The sequence below is a fragment of the Cryptomeria japonica genome, chromosome 5, assembly GCF_030272615.1.
Source record: "Cryptomeria japonica chromosome 5, Sugi_1.0, whole genome shotgun sequence".
NCBI lineage: Eukaryota > Viridiplantae > Streptophyta > Pinopsida > Cupressales > Cupressaceae > Cryptomeria > Cryptomeria japonica.
Genome location: NC_081409.1, coordinates 155,020,054 through 155,042,108, shown reverse-complemented (window position 1 = coordinate 155,042,108; position 22,055 = coordinate 155,020,054). Strand labels below are relative to the sequence as shown.

At 36.7% G+C, this 22,055-nt stretch overlaps 1 protein-coding gene across 4 annotated transcripts in view; it reads left to right on the top strand.

The window, feature by feature from the left end:
* The window catches only part of LOC131067632 (uncharacterized), a 141,905-nt gene that overhangs the window by 53,208 nt on the left and 66,642 nt on the right, over positions 1-22,055 (top strand). For all 4 annotated transcript variants that reach the window (XM_058002722.1, XM_058002721.2, XM_058002723.2 and 1 more), the window contains 2 exons: positions 19,439-19,534; positions 19,651-19,747. In XM_058002722.1, the coding sequence (XP_057858705.1) occupies positions 19,439-19,534; positions 19,651-19,747 (193 nt within the window). The remainder of the gene's footprint in view (positions 1-19,438; positions 19,535-19,650; positions 19,748-22,055) is intronic.

The window sequence follows — 22,055 nt, the reverse complement described above, 5'->3', positions numbered from 1 at the left end:
TCTGCATCAGCAAACTAATAGTTATTGAAGCCAAAATCTGAAGCATATTATGAAGATCTTCCCCTTTATTAGCATTCTTTCATTCTTTGCTATTAATGTCCTGTTGATCGTCCCCATTCGCTAGCTATTGCAATAGAACCTTCCCAATTTCATTTACTTTCTTTCCCAAATTTCCCTTTTCTGTCCCCATACACTCATCATCACATCTGATCTCAAATTTACCTACGTTACCGATTCGGGTATGGGAATGAGTACGGATTGGGTATGGTGTAATGTCCCTTATTAGGAGGCTGTCAATTCCTTAAGAGAAACATGTATTTACTACCTATTATATTACAATAATCCGGATTAAATAGTTAGAGGTGCTCATAATACAACTTAATATTGTCATTTCTCTAGTCCTAATCTTAAACCCTTCTAATTCTCACTCCCAAAAGAGGGCATTGGCTTGTCTAGGGCGCTTGAACAACCCAGATGTCAGGAACATTAGTCCATTCACCCTTGGGGCTCTTTCCTTGGAATGGATTTACTCTGCCCCTCTCTAACAGCACCTATCTCCCTTGGGGAATAGAAGGATTAGAATAGATATGACTCAGGACAAAGTTATGGCAATATCACTTTGTACTATTGATGTATATTATGACTATCATACATATTGCAGTCTATATAATATTACTATTAAATTCTGCATAAGAACACTATCAGGATTCATATATCAAACATACATATTAAGCACATCCCCATGCATACCACCAAGAACAAGGATGTTACTGCCTGTAACTTAATAACAATTACGATCTGATCTGATCAAGGGTGGTGTCAGTGGATGCTTTAGATTCCTTTCCTTTATATCTCTCAATGTGAGGGAGAGGTCATACCTCCTCATCATGTATGCCATTTGGCAAGAGGCAGACCCTCTGAAAGAGTGCAACTCTTCATTATTTCTATCCTTTGAAAGGGACATAACCCTTCACAATCAGATCTGTACTTCTGATTGCCAATTATCCGTCCTTCAAATAAGTTCTCTTCTCCCTTTTATATCTCATATTTGGGGGAGTTACAACTTATCATTTCATACCTTTTGACCATTCATTAACTTTAATCAAATTTTAATTATATTTAATTATTTCTTTTATATTTTAATTTTATTTATATTTTTGTTCTTTTGTATTTTGATTTTATTAATATTATTATTATTTATTATTAAATTATACTTCAAAATGGGGACATTACAGTCCGCCCCACTTAAGATTGCTTGTCCTCAAGCAATGATCATAGAGTGTTCAAAATGTTCTCCATCACCTTATTCTTCTCTTGAAATACCTTCTATAAAATCTTCAGTTTACTTCAGATTTCCTTGTATTCTTTATCTTCTTTAATGTTTGCACATAAATTATATTTCATATGCTCTTGATGAATCTTCTTTTATATCTCCATTACACTATTTCAATAAAGCTGCAGTGTTCTGCTTATCGAAGGCTTTTGGTATATAAGCCTTTTATCTTTTAACTCATATCATATTGTTAGGTCCAATATGGAAAGCTAATGTACTGAGAGGGGAGGGGTGAATCAGTACTTCAAAACTTTTCTTTAGCAATATCTTTACTGTTATGCATAAACCACAAACTGCTGTAACATAACATAAAGCTGAAACAAATAAATAACAATCATACATGATTCACTCCATAACACATATATTTTGGTTACGCAGAAACTCTTGGTTAGAGAGAAAAACTGCGGTGGGGATGGCACCCACAACTTCATTACTGCAATAATAAAGAGTGCTCGGTTAGCGCTACATGTTCAGCTATTTCTGATAGCTTACTCTGTTAGGAGTATCAAGATCGTTAGATCTACCTTCCTAAAAGATTTTACAACACTTATTCTAAATGCTGCACCTGGTTAAAAACTTTACAATTTATAGACTTTGTCAGAGTCTTTTACCTTGTTAAAGGTTTCTCTTACAACTTCAAAATATTACAATAAAATCTTTACAAATATTTGCAACTTTACATTTGAAATGTTATAGCAGATTCTATGTGCTCAAAATGAGATTACCTTGCTTATAGCATACCTCGGTAACCCATAAAGTAACTCGGTAAACCCTTCTGTTTACTCTGTTCTTTGACTGTTCTCTGAAATCCTTCTCGGTGACTTCTGTGTCTCTGACAGTCTCAATACTCAGTGCTTTCCCATGATTTTACTTTTCACATATGTCTGTCTTCACACTCATACACACATACCTCAATATATCTATTTGATCCCAATCCATGCTGTATAAATAGATCTCTTATGTCGGTGATCTGGTTCATTGCTTCGATCTTACAAACATGATTAATTGAATGAATAACCATACAAAATATTTCATTGGTTAGATGACCTCAAAAGCATACACAATCCTTAAGTGCAATTTCCAATGTGATAACGGTTCTTTTGCTCCTCGATATTGTAACACGTTTCCACACAAGTGTCTCGGTTCAATGAATTTGGTAAAACGTTTCACTCGGTGTATCATTATTGCGACTCGGTAGACATAGAATGTTACTCGGTAGACAGCTTGGTGTATACTAGGCTCTGTGACTACTTTCTTCTATAACCGGCTGCTCTGTGCATACCGACTGAATATTTCGGTAGTAGTAACTGACTAGAGTATATAGAATGACTTTGGATATAAAACTAATGGCAACTTAATAAGTAGTAACACATACTACTCATTTACTTTTTCACAAGTCTTATAGAATTCTCTCTGTTATGCTTGTGTATCTCAAACTCATATAATGTTTATCTAAAACCCTTCCAAGATGGATGATACGCTTAGAGACATCTCCTTTCATGAGTGAACATAACTTTCTAATAGATTGCACCTCTTCATTAACACAAATAAACCCCTTAATGCATGTATCTCGTAAATCATCTTCCAAAGCAAATCACTCTTAACTATTGTTTCTTTATTGATGGAATAGTCAGCATAATAGCCAAATCGCACCTTTTCATTTTATTTAGATTTGCACCTTGAAATTGTACCCTTTCATGTATTAAACAAAATGCTGACTTTAAACTAACTTGCCTTGCTGTTTGTTGTCATCAAACCAATCACTGTCTTGTCATAATCGCTGATGTGTATTAGGAGATCACTGCATTAAACACTTTGGCTTGAGCACTTAATAAGTTGGGTGGATTTCTATTCCCATTTTATAGGCTTTAAAACATATTTGGATTTCTTGACTTTGTGTGATTTATCCTATGCTTTCGATATCAAGTTCATTAGGATTTATAGCAACATACAATCACCTTATGCCATCCATTAATTTATTGTAATATTAATCAATGACAATATATTGTTAACACTTTTGATTTTATGTATTCCTTGTGCCCTTTGGTGAAATGATGCATTTTCAGGGACATGTTTCTTGGTTTATATTCACAATAGTGAACTTATGAATTGCATCTCTTGAAAACTAACTACAAATCTTTATAAACATTTTGAAACCTTTATAAACTGATATCATAAAGTAATTTGCTGCCTATGAGTAATTAACAAATCGATTACCCTCTAATATAGATGGGCTTGCTTTCGTTATAAATCTGCTCTTTGTTCAGATGTTGCTCTTAGTCACTCACAAATCGCTCCCCTTCTTTCAATGTCAATTGCTGTCTAATCTACAGAAAGTCGCCCATATTTTTATTATATTGATTGCTGTTTATTCTTAGTGCTGCTTTAATCTTTAATGAAGTCACTGCTATAATAGTTAAGGAAGTCGCTGTTCATCTTTTTTTTTTTCTTATTGTTGATCATTGTATATTTGCTACTTGTCACCGTTTCCTGCTTGCCTGACTTATCATCTACTGCCTTTGTCTCAACTTTATGTCTTAATGATCATTGGTGTGCATTCTTGCTGCTCCAGTCTTATATTAAATCGCTGCATATAAACCTATATCTCTCCTTTGTTCATTATGGAGTCACTGCTCTAAACAAACAAAAATTGCTGCCATCTTTAACATGATAATTGTTGTTATTTAATAACATTCTTAATTCTCAGAAATAAACTCTCCACTCTTCATAACATAGACTCCTCAAGTTAGTAATATCATTCACTGCAAACTTCTCATCCAGCTGTTCCATATCATTTGAACTTGTTGCCTTTGGTTTAATCATAGCACATATTAGTTACTATTTTATTTCAAACAAATATTCATTAAATGCTATCCTTTATTAACAGAATCATTGCTTTCAAACATGTCTTTTGTATCAATATAATCTCCAATTAGATTAATATGGATTTCTTTGTTGCACTAAGGTAGTCATTTACTTTATAGAACAAGTTGGCCATACTGGTTGCTTTAATTAATACTGTCCATCGATTAGTGGCCTACGGCCTTCTATGATTTTCTTGACATAGATCACGTTTGACATCATGATAACTTCCCTCGACATCAATGACCACATTCAATTGTCTATTAATCTTATTCATTCATCTAAGATAATGAATATCTTCTTGACCTTAATGTCAACAATTCCAACATAAAATGATTCAAAATGAAATGGCTTGGAAATACACATGGAATAAACATGCTGGAAACATATCGGGCATGAACCAAACACAGAGCATACACATAGATACATGGGAACACAGAGCATATATGCAAATACATGTATTGTTAGATTCCTTCTTATTGTCTAGAATGATTCATGGATTCATCTTTACTCTACAAGATGGGAGGATCAAGGCTTTGATACCATTTGTAATGTCCCCCTATTAGGAGGCTGTCAATTCCCAAAGAGCAACATATATTACTAGCTATTATATTACATTAATTCAGATTAAGTAGTTAAAGTTGCTCATAATACAACTTAATATTGTCATTTCTCTAGGTCTAATCCTAAACCCTTCTAATTCTCACTCCCAGAAGAGGGCATTGGCTTGTCTAGGGCGCTTGACACCACCTCCCTAATACAACCCAGATGTCAGGAACATCAGTCCATTCACCCTTGGGGCTCTTTCCTTGGAGTGGATTTACTTTGCCCCTCCCTAACATCACCCATCTCCCTTGGGGAATAGAAGGATTAGAATAGATTTATGACTTAGGACAAAGTTATGGCAATATTACTTTGTACTATGGATGTATATTATGATTGTCATACATATTGCAGTCTATATTAATATTACTATAAAATTCTGCTTAAGAACATTAATGCCTAATGCCGCTCCAACTGATGCAAGAGCTCTCCCTCCAGCCCAAGCTGCTATTTCTTTTTCACCTTCCATTTGCCCATAAGGGAGCCCGGCTATGGAACCATAGAACTATAGTTTTGGGGGGGTAGGGGGGGCTCGTTTACTGACAGACAGATATAGATCTCTACCTCGAATCCCTAAACAATCCACACACATACAAGATCATATGGTTGAAGGAGATCCAGTGTGGGGCAAGGGTGAGGCTCCTGCTCCGGCCAAGGGCCATGCATCAATAGCTCACCCGGACCAATCACTCACACTGTTGGGCGAATCATATACCACTTGTGGAGGTGACGGAGGCGGGCCTCTAGAACTCTATGGCGGGGTATAGGTGGATTCAGAGGGGCCCCTTCTTTTATCTAATTGCGACGGTGTATGGGAACAGGCAATGAATCAGTGGACAAATCATAAGCACCCAGTAAATGGCATCAGCCCGCTAGCCCTTTAGAATAGTAGGGGCTGTTCTTTTGTGAAGGACCTGGACCGTTTAAGTTATATCTACCGGGAGCACAGCTAGCGCGCCTACCTCCTCCCACCCACCCCTGGCACCCACAAAGTAGCTGCCGATGAGTATGTATCATACCTGATTTGAGGCGTGCTCGGTCCTGAATTGAAGAGTGATATCATGAGGAAGTAGTCAAAATTGATCAACCTTGGGAGGGGGATAGTCAGGTAACATTATCAGGATTCATATATTAAACATACATATTAAGCACATCCCCTTGCATACTGTTGATGGCGAAAAATGCACCGCTGTTGCTTAAAATAGAATGCTGAGTGTATCCTATTCTCACTTGGATAAGGAAATCCTTAGTGCTATCGGACTGATCACGAGAGATAACCTCAAGGCTCATTTTGTCAGGTCTTGACTGACTATGGATAACTCAACATTGATGTGTTTCGCTGGTAAACACAAGAATATTTACACCTGCTGTGAGGATAAACTTTTAGATTAGATTCTACAGGCAACTTTAAGACTTTATAACCCTTTCATTCAAAAGATATCCTGTATTCATGATGTTGTCCTAGATATTTGGTGATAGATTTTAAAATAAATAGCAAAAAGGAAGGATAGTTAAAATAAATAAATAACTAGAACAATTTTTGAGTTAGTAGACGGTGCTTTCAAAAAACAGGCCTTGCTTTGCCAGTTTTTGACACAACTAAGCAAAGGCCGGTGCAATCTTCAAAGGTTAACATAGATTTTCAAATTGCTAACTGCATACATTGAACACTAAATATATATTAGCATTTCAACATAACATTTAACAATCGAACTAAGATTTATATATGTTCAGTCTAACCATACACGAAAATTAACACTCAATTAACTCGCAATGGTATGAACAAAAAACTCATATACTGACTCAAAGAAACCATTCCATACTAAAAATGCATAAACAAAAATAAATATTAGGAAGAAGGAGAACCATGCACTCACATGAAATTCACATATAGACTATCCTTCAATAGTTTTTGTTTTAAATTTGGTAGAGTTTCAGCAACAATTCATAATCTTTTGACAAAAAATGGAGAGAGAAGGCTCCCTTATATAGATTTTCAAAAATTGGATTAATGGCCTAGATTTAATCCAGCAAATGACCCAAATTCATCCATAAAACATGCCCCCCCATACCAAGTAAATGATGTATTTCACATCCCAACTAATTTTACAACTACCTGCCATTAAGTCCCTTCAAAGAGCAAATTGTGCGGAGCTCAAGACAGAAAAAGATAACTTTTTCTTGTTGAGGAAATAACTAACTTTGGGCACTGTGTTTTATCTTTTATTTTAGCCCAAAATAGATATCTCCGTTTTACATAAAGTAATCTTTTTCACCATCTAAGTACTATTTCCAAATATCCGTTTTACATACTCTTGGAACTTCATCATGACATACCTTATCTCCTATCCGAAAGGCATGGGTGTGTTATCCATTCAATAGCTGGTATCCATGACATGATTCTCGACCCTTTTTAGTTGCTGCTTCCAATCAGCCTTGTTGGCTTCATACTCACGTATTGCTGCACACAACTTGCTAGCGGTCACCATGTCATCTTTGGTATATGGGTTCCCATCATTCTTCTACTGGCTTTTCCAAGAAGCCTCAGCTTGTCAAATTCCATCTTGGTATTTTTATCACCAATCAAACTCTCTAGAAGCAGTGAGCAACTATCTCCAATGAATGCTAGGGATCTTCAGAAGTCTCCCATCCTACATCAATGATGTTCAGGATGTCACTCTTCAAGATTAGGGCCCGATGCCAATCAGTGAATTCATGTGGTTCAATAATTTGTAGGCCCATGGGGATCTCGGGGAAAGTCCACAATAAGGCATTCATGAGGGGAATTGGATTATTAATCACTTTTTTCAATTCCTCTAGGCTGTTTTTGATGGTCTACATTGATTGAAGATCCTGATCTATTTCATGCTGTAGGGAAATTATTTCCTTGAGCACCTGATTTCCTTGAGCACCTGATTTCCTTTCTTGGTTACGTCTTCCAACCATTCCTGTGTTACTCTGGCCATGGTCCTTATCTTTTCGAACTCAACCATTGTCTTCTGTGCCATCGCGGCGGGAGGGACATAAGACTCTTCGGCTTGCTGCAATGGTCTAAGCATGTGATCAGCATACTTTTCAGCTTGTTATGCCCGAGCCTTTTACATTTCCTTTTCCTCCGTCTCTTCAATCGGCAATTCAAAACCTTGTTGGGTTACAGTTTTATAGACGTAGATGGTACAATAGAGTTGCAGACTCCTGTGAACCAGGTCCCTCAGACTAGCAACTTGCAGTCCAAGCAAATACTGTCCAGACAACACTAGCTCCACTGGTTCAGCCAACTATGGCACATATTCAAAACCCACTTGCTCCGAATGGTGCAACCTAGTTGGTTGACAACCTGTCTCCACCCATTTTTACCGATTATCATGACATGTCAAAAAATCTTGATAAGTTCTACTCAAAGTTTCAAGTTAACCACCCAAACTGAACAACCAAGGAGCAGGTCAAATTTTTTGAGGACGCGTTGTGCAACAGATAGATTGAGTATGCAGACGTAGCATGTAGGTTCTTTCCCTATTCTTTGGGGGAAGAAGCATTTTATTGGTTCATCCATTTGCCAGCTTCATCCATTGACTCTTGGGAGTTGCTTAAAACGTCTTTCATAGGCAAGTATGGTATTCTGTTCATGCCCTTAGAGTTTGAGCCAATCAACTCTTTTACTAACAGATTTCATAAGGCCTACACTAGATTGTAGGATCCATATGTGATTAGTGATGCTTTAGCTAGGGAAATATATTACTCATCTCTAGACTATCTCATAGTCATGTTTGTCAGACAGTCTCATCCTGCACCAACTAACTTAATAAAAGCATATGCCAAGGCTGTTGAGATAAGTAAAGGCTTAGGCCAGAATGTAGCAGGACCCTTGATTCACATGGGACCGCTCACAATGCCTAACCAAATTTATGGGATAGGCCAGGCCTTGGTGCATAATACACCTGTAATGAATCAAATTCCTCAACTAGTGTATCAACTCCCAACTCTTGCCAATCAACTAGTGCTCCACCCTAGAGGACCCTTGTCTCAAGCACCTCCTAGCCAACTTGTGTATTTGGCATTTGCAAAACACAGTGCCATCCACCAGGATGCAGGAGGAGAAAGATGAGATCAAAGAGTTGACAGACTAGATGAAGAAGCTCTCAGCTGAAGTAATGTACCAACGTAATTAGTATAATCAACATCAGAACTAGTACCAGAACCAAAATTACCAAAGGCATAACAAAATGTTGAACACTCGCCCCAACAATAGTGGAGTTCCAACGCCGCTTTGACAACTTGCCAGTTGCTGAAAACAGACTAGCTGATAAGGTATTTCTGGCAGAGGTTGCTTTGTCTAATTGGTTTAGGCTACACAACACAATTCAGCACTCAGAGCTGCAGTGCAACTAATTCCAAGTTGTAACCAACATATTCTAGCGAGGGGTTGAGAACATCAATGTCCACTCAACACCTCCCACTGGATATGAGATTGTCCCCGCACCTAGGTATGACACAATTATGGTCCTAGAGAGTTATATTCCTCCCTTCTTTTTCCCAAATCAGGAGGAGTCTGAAGTAGCTGATGACCAGCCTGTGGATGTAAATGCATTCCAGCAGTATCAATGAGCAAACCGGGGATCCTACAACAACAACAACAACAACAATAACAATAATAGTGGCCCATACACCACGTCCACCCCTCCAAAGGACCTTCAAGTTCCCCCTGATTACAATGCAAGTAACACCTTGGGATACCCAAAGGTACCACAACAGTATGTAAAGCAAGGCTCAACCCATAAGGCGATGACTGCCCCTAGAGCAACTGCTGTCCAAAACCAAGCAACAGTTGCCAAGCCAACACAAGTAAAATAATCATTGGATAAATCAGAAATAAATAAAGTGAGTCAACTTGTGGTGGAAGAATTCAGAAAGATCAAGGTCAGCATGTCTTTGGCCGAATTGATGAGGGTCACAGAGGTTCAAGAGGCAGTATTATTAAGCAACCTCAAGGAAGCCCCCAAGGTCCAGGAAAAGGATGAAGTCCCCAAAGCCCAAGAAAAGGATGAACACCTATTTGAAAAAGTTCCATCGGACGACCTTGTAAGGATGAATAATGAGATAAGAGATAAAGGAAAGGCTTAGACTAAAGGTGCATCAAAAAGCAATGTGGCACAAGTGGAGTCCACATTCAATGTATTTACACACTTCTTGTTGACCCTGAGAATATTTAGCAAGAATCTACACAACTGTTTGATAGATTCAGGAGTCTCTGCCAACATCATTCCATTGTCCACATGCACTGTTCTAGGCTTGATCCCCACCAAAACAAATAAGAAAGTAACACAACTGGGCAAGATTGAAGTGACCGTGGTGGGAGAACTGAATAACATTCATATGTAGCTAGTAGTGGATGCACGGGTGCATATGTACATTGACATCCAAGTGTTGGATATTTTGGGTGCATGTGGCATGTTGTTGAGCAGGGATTGGACTCGGGTTCTCAATGGATGGCTGCACTCAAGTTTCACCCACATGTGGCTTCCTTGGAGAGTTGTATCGAACCAGATCAGAATTGAGTCAAAACCTAGACTCAAGCTAATGATTACATGATTAAATCAGACAAATGAGACTCTGTTCTTAAGAGTCTGATCTAGGGACCTACAAGTCTGATATGGGTCCGATGTATGAAGTTTTGTTGGTTCAATGTTCGAAACTAGTTGCCAATTTGGAGAGATTAACAAAGAGCATCGAAGTGTGCAAAAAGGAGGATGATGGCTTGTCATCCAGAGAAGAAAATGGGCTGTTTAACAACTTCAAAAATTTTGTTTGCAAGTGTGTGAGCAAGCACGATAGCTAAGAAGTAGCGCCCTTATGGAAGTCGTCCTGCTACCTAATTGGTGCAGAGGTCATAATGTTGTGCATTCTGAATTAACATGCTCGTTGTGCAAGATAGCATTGGATCAAGTTCAGAAGAGGCACCCAAATACATCAAGGTCCTTCTTACAACAAAGAGTACCTGCTGGTGAACTGACATGTCAAGAGAGAAGTTCTCTAGCCTAAAAGTATAGAAAATTAGAAGCTTGAGGCTCAACCTCACATGTTTGGAAACCAGAATCAGACTTGGACCCTGAGGTTTGATGGCTCTAAATCCAAGAGAGTAGCCAGGGCTGGCTTGGAGTTGTTAAGCCCCAATGGTGAGACATACTTGGCTGCCCATCGGCTGCAATTTCACTGCACAAATAATGTAGCAGAGTACGAATCTCTTTTCCATGGTTTGCTGTTGGCTATTCAGAAGGGAGTTTGAAAAATGTAGAAGAGTGCGAATCTCTTTTCCATGGTTTGCTGTTGGCTATTCAGAAGGGAGTTTGAGTTATGTACAGCTTCGGAGATTCAGAAGTAGTGGTCAAGTAGATCAGAAAACAGTACACATGCCACAACAAAAGACTAAACTCCTACCGTAATTGAGTGTGGGACTTGATTGAAAGCTTTGATGCTTTCAATATCAACACTATATACAGGTCACATAATTAGTTAGCCGATTCCCTAGCTCTAGCTACAAGTTCGTTGGAGCCATTAGCCATTCAAAGCTTGAAGAGATTTACTGTTGAGTTGATATCAGTCTTGTCCATTCCTGATAATATCACCAACTTTCAGGTATTTGAAGATGACACATTTTGGATTTCATCACTAGTTCAGATGTGTTTGCTGCACATTTTATTGATGAAGAAGAACCTAAAGATGCTGAGATTGATATCGAAGGTATTCTCAATTTGAAGATGAACACTATTCCCAGAGGGATGGTACAGATGGAAAGAATATTTGACGATGATTAGCTAAAGTCACGCAAGGGCGGTGAATTTGAAGGAGGCATGTGCAACAAGGTCAATCTAGGCACCAAGGAGAATGAGAAGAACATCCTGATAAGGAAAGTGGGCACAATGCAGGAAAAGGATGGAATTCTCAGAAATATGAGAGAGTTCCCAGATGTGATAGCATGGGGGTACGAGGATTTGAAAACCTATGACACCTCAATCATCACACATTCTATACTGCTCAAGCCTCGAGCCAAGCCATTCGGGTAGAGTTAGAGACCGGTCAATGCTTTACTGGAATTATTGATTTAACAAGAAGTAAAGAAGTTGCTGGCTGCCCGCATTATATTCATTGTCAGACACTTCACATGGGTCGCCAACCTTGTCTAGGTGTAGAAAAAGAATGGTGAATTCAGGCGGTGCGTGGATTTTCATAATTTGAACAAAGCTTTGGATAAAGATAACTATCCTTTTCAAGGAGAATGAGAAGAACATCCTGATAAGGAAAGTGGGCACAATGCAGGAAAAGGATGGAATTCTCAGAAATATGAGAGAGTTCCCAGATGTGATAGCATGGGGGTACGAGGATTTGAAAACCTATGACACCTCAATCATCACACATTCTATACTGCTCAAGCCTCGAGCCAAGCCATTCGGGTAGAGTTAGAGACCGGTCAATGCTTTACTGGAATTATTGATTTAACAAGAAGTAAAGAAGTTGCTGGCTGCCCGCATTATATTCATTGTCAGACACTTCACATGGGTCGCCAACCTTGTCTAGGTGTAGAAAAAGAATGGTGAATTCAGGCGGTGCGTGGATTTTCATAATTTGAACAAAGCTTTGGATAAAGATAACTATCCTTTGCCTTCGCTGTATGAGGTATTGCAGATTGTTAATGGGTCCTAGATGATGTCCTTCCTTGATGGATACTTTGGGTACAACAAGGTGATGGTCAAATATGAGGATAGGTTGAAAACAACCTTCATTACCAAGTGGGGTGTGTTCGTATACAGAAGGATGCCCATTGGGCTAATTAATGCAGTTACCACATTTCAGCATGCCATAGACATTGCCTTCAAGGAATTGGTAGGCAAGTGTTTCATCACTAACTTTCATCATTTACATGGATGACCTGACAGTGTTTTCCAAGAAAAGGGAAGACCATGTGAGTGATTTGAGGAAAGTATTTCAATGTTGTAGACAATTCAAGGTTTCTCTAAACCCAAATAAATGCATGTTCGGGGTAATCGAAGGAAAATTGCTTAGACATGTTATCTCAGATAATTGGATTTCAATTGACCCCGATAGAATCGAAGCTATTCCGAAGATTAATCTTCTAGCTAGTAGGAAGGAGCTGAAGTCATATTTTGGAAGGATGAATTTTGTCAGAAAGTTTATCATAGGGCTTGCCGAAATAGATTGACCCTTAAATGATATTCTAAAGAAGGATGCTAAGATCGAGTGGACCCCATCGGCCAAGGGAGCCTTTGAAGAAATTAAACAAGCCATCTTAACTTAGAGAAAAGATGAAGAAGGGAAGCACCCCATCACATTAATGAGTACCCCACTGAAAAATGCTGAGTTAAGATACCCTAGTGTAGAGACGCAGGTGTAAGTCCCCTTGTGTTTACCAGCGAAACACATCAATGCTGAGTTATCTATAGCCAGTCAAGACTTGACAAAATGAGCCTTGAGGTTATCTCTCATGATCAACCTTGACAGTACTAGGGATTTCCTTATCCAAGAGAGAATAGGATACACTCAGCATTCTATTATGTGTTTTCTGAAAGCTGCAACAACGCATTTGTCACCATCAACACATACCACCAAGAATGAGAATGTTACTGCCTGTAACTTGATAACAATTCTGATCTGATCTGATCAAGGGTGGTGTCATTGGATGCTTTAGAATCCTTTCCTTTATATCTCTCAATGTGAGGGAGAGGTCACACCTCTTCATCATGTATGCCCTTTGGCAAGAGGCACACCCTTTTGTTAATTTTAAGCAATCAGATGTTAATCTTAAATAATCAGGTTATAACACAGCAGTAACAGCAATAAAAAACACAAAACAAGACACACAAATACCCTGGGAAAACCTCTCGCTTGGAGGTGAAAAACCCAGCCACAAAGTACAATGTGTATTATCTCAAATGTAGGCAATTACAAGGCAAGTGTGCTTATCTCAGATTGCTGTTCAACCAGCAAGATAGCAGATCTGAATTCCTCTTTATATGATAATGGAGATTGCAGCCCTTATCATCAGCATCAAATTCGCTCAAGGCAAGTCTTCATTAGCTTCACAAGATCTTGATAGCATCACCTAACAGCCAGCCTTCACACAATGGATGAGGACTAAGTTCGCACAAGAGAGAGAGAGAGATCGCCAAATGTTGGAGAGCAGATTACATGTGTTGAAAGCCTTAAGAATGATTTGCCTTGTATGTGAATTGATTCATTATGCTATGCAAATGACTTGCTTATATGCTTGACTTGTGGTGTCAAGTCTCAAGTCGGCCTGCCTTGTTAATTTAATAATAATATTATGTATATCGTCCAAATAGGTCTTGACCTATTAAGACGTTATTGCTTGATTGCCTTTACCACACGCTACATGAGTTTGGGCCCAACCCAATTACATAATCGCTCAAAATACATATTGGGCCTACCCTATCTACAAGTTACATTCAATATAGGACCACAAGTTACATCGCCCAATTAGGGTCAGACCAAATTACAAGTTACATTTATAGGGCCCGTCCTATCCACAAGTTACATTATATATAGGTCTTGCCCAAGCAAGACATAATTACAAGTTACATGTATTTGGGCCCAGCCCTAAGTTCAATTTACATAATAGATAATACATGTGTATTTTAATTTGTCATTGACAACATTAAAATACAATAGATAGGTATCCGAGATAGCTACTATTTCAACACCTTTCACCATTAGTTCCCTTTGAAAGAGTGCAATTCTTCATTATTTCTTTCCTTTGAAAGGGACACAACCTTTCACTATCAGATCTGTACTTCTTATTTAAATCAGATCCGCACTTCTGAGTCCCTATTATCCCTCCTTCAAATAAGTTCTCTTCTCCCTGTTATACCTCATATTTGGGGGAGTCACAACTTATCATTTCATGTCTTTTGACCATTCATTAACTTTAATAAAATTTTAATTATATTTAATTATATTCTTTTATATTTTATTTTGATTTTGATTTTTATTCTTTTGTATTTTAATTTTTTTATATTATTTATTATTAAATTATATTTCAGAGTGGGGACATTACATACAGATTCGTAGGTATGACAAATTTTCTCCCTTAGGTTCAGGTACAGGTATGGCCGTACACACACACACACGCACACACACACACACATATATAAAAACATATACATACATATATACATATATATACATACATACATACATACATACATACACACACACACATATATGTATGTATGTATATGCATATATATATATGTAACATACATATATATATGTATACATACATATATATGTATGTATGTACGTATATACATACACATATATGTGTGTATATACATACATACATACATATATGTATGTACATATGCATGCATACATATGTGTGTGTGTGTGCATGTACATACATACATACATACATACATACAAACACACACACACACATATATATATATACATTAAAATTCTAAAATATGCAACAAATTATCACAATGTATCTAGTAGTAAAATATTTCAAATTATATATGTGAGTGTGAAAGAGAGATGCATTCTTTCTATAATTCTGTTACAATAACTTGTTAAGATTTTTAATAAATAATAATATAAGTTTAAAGTTATCACAAAATGTCTAGTAGTAAAATTAACATTTTAAATATATATAATAAAACTATTAAAATTAACTAGAGAGCATCCAAGGTGGGTGCCACAATTTTATGATGGGAATAGCAATTGTGTTTGAAAAAGAGAAACAAAAAAAGGAGAAAAAAATAATTACATCAATTGTTAAAAACTAGGTAACGAGTGTACCCAATCTTTTTTCCCGACAACATTTGGGAGATCACGGGGAATCATCCACAATTTGGGGCATTTGCAGTGGCGGTCACAATTCTCATCTTTTCTTTGCAAGCAATGGAAGCGGCAGCCATGTTGAAAGAAAGAAAGGCGAAAATAAGCAATTTAAAGTTCTCTTTCCATGATAGAGTTTCAGGACTAAGCGTGACGGCCGTGGAAATCCCCAGGTTCATCCAGGTTTGCACCGATGTACACCATAATAATCAATGAAATATGTAGTGAATTAGATATTTATTTGTAAAGATACACAAACATAAACAACTGGTGGTAATTATTTAATAGTCAAATAAATTCCATTGACATAACTTTCCATGGTGGATATAATAAGTTCCAAATTGCATCAACTATTGAAGGAACTTCTGATAGAAGTAACCCAGAATGAAATCAGCAACCAATCCACTATGATGCCTACTATGAAGTTTTCACACATTGCCCCATTGCAAATGGGAACCCCCACTTTTTGCTTAGGTTTAGGTGTTCTAGTCATCTCTGCTTGGCAATAGTTTCTTAGTTTTAACCTTTACTTATGAAAGGGTTTGAGTTTGCCAGTAAATGGTGAAGGAGTCTTAGGAGTCATAGGTACTCTAGCATCAATTCGATCTTTCTTGAGGATAGTTTTGTGCTTAAGTGTTTGATGAGAGTCAAGATCTTCATAGGAGGTGATTCACAGTGCAACCAATAGGCTAAGTCATGAGATAAGTTTTTTGAATTGTGAACAACTCTCAAGCAAATAGAGTGCTCAAAGACTCAACCAGACCTTAGGTGGATGAAGGATTAATATCAAAAAAATTGCAAGTATGAATGAAAATGAATTTTTTCTTGAAGTCAAGAAATTCATGACTTGAGTGCTCAAATTCCTTGACCTCATATTGTAGTTGGGCTTCACTGTGGTGGACAGTTAAGGATTCAAGGCCGAGTGGTGAAGGATTTGTGGGTTGCTCGCATAGGACCTAGTTGTGAATTTGTTGTTGATCTGGGCGATCATTTTATTGTTATAATTTCTTATTACTAGCAGCTATCTTAGTGCCATTCCTTGTATTTGATGGGCGGCTTGTTGAGGGCTGTATATATTAAATCGATTTCTGATTTGCTGTGATAACTGATTTGGATCTGCAACTTTACAAATATTTGTAATTCTTGAATTGGAAATATCAAATATATAATAGATTATGAGTTGGCTGCTGTGTTGATAGTTAGGAGAGTTGTATTTAGTTGTTGCAATTATATCCGATTTTTGTGGTAATCTAATCCTAATTTGTGACGGAAGGAATTCAGTTACTAAGTATTGAAATCTGTGAGGTGAGCAATTTAATCGGATATTACTTAAAATATATTACACTTTTGCTCTAAATTGATATAGGATATAGACTTTAAAATAAAAGTTCTTTCTGTGAGCCTTGGACCGACATGAGTATGAGGCTTCTTTATATGATGGGCCTCCTATTTCACACCAAATCTGCTTTTGCCATTTGATTTGATGAGAGCTATTTGGTGTTTGATGCCTGCAGCTTCTCCGAGCTGCACTGCTTTTAGGGAAAATTATATTTGTACACCTCTGTTGTCGTTCACAAGTTTTTAAATTTAAATTGCAAATCACTCTTTCCTGTAAGAAAGTCCACACTTTCCAGTGTCGTGTCCTCACAGGAAGCAAAATATGTGTGTAATTTTGAAGCATGCATGGGGAAAGAAAAAAACTCTTTGAGAGTGCTCTCCTCTGTATTCCTCCTTTTCCAAACTCTTCCTGATTGTGCTGATATTTATTTTAACAGCAAAAGCATTACACTTTCATCTTAGCATTGGGAGTGATATGGATTTCCTCTCAAGAAACCTTGTGCTCCCAGATGTTCTCTAGCACTTATATCAAAAGATTAGCTCAAGAGTAGTTTGTGAGCCTAAATTTCCAATATATCATAGGCTCATTTATACAACTTCAATTACTAACTAATCCCCCAAATTCTAGGATATTAAAAACTATTGTAATACAATAAAAACACTAACAATTTCTCATCTATGAGCGAGATTCTAAGTTTGTAGCCTAAGTTGCCGATTTGGGTAAGGGTACAGTCTTACAGATATGGGTTCCGATACGTGGGTATGGAATTTGTTTTTCCTTGGGTATGGGTATGGGTCCATCTGTACACACACAGACACACACACTTTCAAAATGATTAATAAAATAATATTAATATGTTAAAATAATAAAATAAATATATAACAATAAATAAAAATGTACTCAATAATTATAATAAAATATGTATAAATAATAAATAATAAAATATGTTAAAAATATAATTTAAATTATTATAAAAATATAATAATATAAGTAATAATATATAATAGATATATTATACTGTAAGTTTAATTTAAATTTTAAATATTTTAAAATATTAAATTTTAACATATTAATTTAAATTGTTCTAATTTTTGTTTATATGGTTGGTGCCAGTGCGAGCTTATTCGTGGATATTCGTGAATGGGTGAATGGGAGCCAGATGGGGTTTATTCCTCTACCTGATGCAAATTCTAAAGGGAGCCCTGAACACCCAATAAGAGTCTCAGATCAGACCATGGGGTTTCATGGATCTTCACGCAGACACTTATCAGATTCAGGCACCAGGACAAACCTGACTCAAACTCGAATCCAGTTTGCACCCATACCTGATTCCACCCTTTCCTTCATGAACCCGGTAACAGAGTTTGTAACCATCAATCAAGCTCATAAAAATAGACGAAGCTATTAAAAACCAACTTCTACATACTTATCTCACCAAGTAACAAATTAGTATGGTGTAATAAGTCTTATTTCTTAACAAAAATATGAACCTTTATTAGATCTTTTCTTTGCACAAATGATTATTTTGTGCAGTCAATATATGAACATTGGTTAATGCTTTTAGAAGGTATGAAATTTTCGGTGATTGTCAAGAGTGGAGTGAACTAAACATTTCAGGTGGAATTATTATTAAATGTTTTCATCAATTTCTTGAACATTTCTTTGAAACAACATGAACACTTGATTTATCTGTAGTCTTTTATTTGAAATTTTAATTTTGGACTTTAGTGCTGCTTTAACAATCCTTAACTAACCTGTAAGAAAACATTACCTCTGCTATACCTTCTTCCTATATTTGGACTTTGACTTTTTTATTTTATTTTATTTTATAATGTAGTAATATTTGAGGATGCTGATGTAGGAGTTCATTTTAAATTTGTGGAAGTTTTTGTTGTTAACACATTTATGGTTTTCCATGTTTATTTTCTTTGTTTATAACATCCTTCTTTTTCTATATGTGGATTTCACATTAGACACTATATTCTATACAGTGTATACACATCGTCACCTTATTGTGAGTCATAGTCAGGTCTAAAAGTGTATCCAGTGAAAACATAAAGGGATATAATAAATTAAAGATAGTTAGGCTTATGTTAGATTTATTGCTGTAAGTTTGAATGGAGCAAAATAACCAATCAAATAATGTAATTTATAAAGCAGGCCTGGATAGTGGAATGTGGTCAATGTCTAAATGTTGTCTAATAGGCTGTAAGACATGTAGAAAGTCCATGCAATTGGAAGCTATGAGTTAAGTTCCAGATAAATGCCTCATCATTAACATTTTATGTTCAGTGAATTTTATATAGATAATTTATAAAGCTTCTATGTGAGAAATATAACATAAAAAGTATCTGTTTATTTTCTAATCGCAGTGTTCTTTTAGCTCTAGGAAAAAGATTGATGGTTGCTAGTTTATTCATGATGTTCAGGTTTTCAGATGGCAACTATAGAGTGCAAGCAGGTCTAGTGAAACACAGTATACCATGCTGGGGTTTTGTTTTGGAAGAGCATACACGTATTGGAAGGTTTTGTGCACCATTCTGTTGTTTAATCTTTCAAGCAGGGTGCCATTTGTTATCCATGTAGCAAGTTGTTAAAAAGTGCATTTTGATAGTTAAAAATTGTGTGTTCAGCTGAACAGATTCATGGTGGAACATGCTGAGCGATTGGGTGTAGAACCGGGTGAAAAGCGTGCTTTACTCCAACAGGGTCAATCTGTTTTTGTGGATGGAAAACAGGTTAGTAGTGTATTCTTTCCAAGTCCTTCTTAAAGATTATGTTCTGTTTCCAGATCTAAGCTTTCAAATTCAATCTGGGTAATTGAAATCTAGGAAAACACACAACAGAATATAAATTGTGGACTAAGTTACTGCAAATTCAAAATAGTGGTCAGTGACTGGTGATTATAAAAGGCTTTTTTGAAAGAGTGCAGGCCCTGTTGCAGAGGTCTCTAGTTCTAGGACTGACTGTCTACATGAGCATCTAAAATTCTATTCTTTACATTGTTTCTAAGATGCTTGTATATACATCTCTAAGACACTTGTAAAACTATTATATATCTGACAAGCACGACCACAGATTTGCCAATAAATTTTCATATGCCTGATCACTAGAAGAACCCTATTTACAAAAAAGAGTTTTCTTTTTTTTCAAAATGGAAGGGCATGTAATTGGCATAAAGGTTTGGGTCCTGTGAGGTATGTGCCAGGATAAATTTAAGGCCACTTAACAGGGTATTTCTGCTTTGAGTTCAAGGCCCCTCAACAGGATGCTTCTGCTTTAAGTTGATATCATTGCTTTCTGGCTTTAGGATGGCATCATTCAAGTCTGCAGGCATAACATGCCTTTTTGTGGGGTGGAAGTCAAGGAGTCTTTAGTCATTGGCCTAAGCTAGAGGTGAACTGCAACTTCAGACATTGCTATTATGTCATTTAGCAGAATTAATGTCCTCCAGGATCTCCTGCATGGCTTCTTTAATTTCTTTTTATTAGGTCATACATAATTTTGTTTTCTGTAGACTGAAGCCTCTGATGCTGGTATTTGTTGTTATTTATCAGCTCCTGAATGCCTTCGTTCTGCAAGTATTACTCTAAGAGAGGGAATTGAGTATCATGGGTTGCTTATTAGGCCTTCAATCTGCTTAAAGATACTCTTTAGGCTATTCATGGCTGGGACTAATGCTAAGTAAACTCTGAGCAAATCAGGCATAGAGGAAAAACAGAGCTACTAGGAGCACTTTGATAGAAACTTTGTGTATATATCTTAGTATTAGCAGGTTGTGTATTACTATTGAGATGCATTGTACAGAGTTGTTGGTTGGCAACTGAATACACTCTTGTGGGTCTTTGGGATACAAAAGGGGATGCGACACCCTCTACTTGCTAAGTATAATGTGTTGGGATTGATAGCATGAAGCATATGAATAGAAAAATGTACCTGAGTACTGCCATTTGAAATGGTAATTGTAATTTCTCAAATTATAAATTCCTGAATTCTGCCCTAGGTCACAAATTCTAATTAAACAGAACAGGGTTAGAGATATATTTTTTCTTCAACGAAGATCCTGCAAACAAGTTAGAGACTGTTTCATAATCATAACTCATCAAAATAGATAACTTCTTTTAGGAAGTAACAGTCTATACATATTAAATGTATACATCCAACCACAGATTGCTTTAACATTATCTTGAGAAGGTTCAACCATTGCAAAGCTCGGATAGGATGACTCGATAGGGTGCCTAGAGACCCTCTGTCTCAGGCCCAAGGGCAGACCTTGTACCCCTTGGCCTTATGTGGTCCATGCCATTCATATGAGGTGGCATACCTGGTGAGGCATCCTATCACCGTTCACCTTGATCTTGTCACTTATATCCTACTTCCTATGATTGAATATCGTTAAGACAGACATTCACCATGATAGAGATTGTGAGGGCGGTTTACCACAGGGTGCTCAGAAAGTCCACTTTTCACAGACTTAAAGGCGGCACACTTCATACTCCTTTGGCCTCATGGGACTCCCCAGTCATATACCATGAGGTGGTGTGCCTGGAAGGTGACCCCAACACCGTTCCCCTACTGGTAACCTCCTCATCCTCTATCATGGCCCAGAAGCACTAAGACTATAAAAAGATACACACAAGTCTCGACTATAAAAAGATACACACAAGTCTCAGATAAGCCAATTAAATACAGAATATCCATAATTGGGTAAATTTTCAGAATATATAGATATATAGACAATTTTATCAGCAGCATATAGTTTGTCATAAATATGCAGGAGTAGATATATATTAATACTATGCTATGTTGGAGAATCGTAAACAGCAATATATATATATATATATATATATATATATATATATATATATATATATATATATATATATATATATATATATATATATATACACATATCTATATATATGTCTATGTATATAGATGTGTATATATATGTCTATGTATATATATGTATATCTATATATATGTCTGTATATATATATATATGTCTATCTATATATGTCTATGTATATATATATATATGTATAT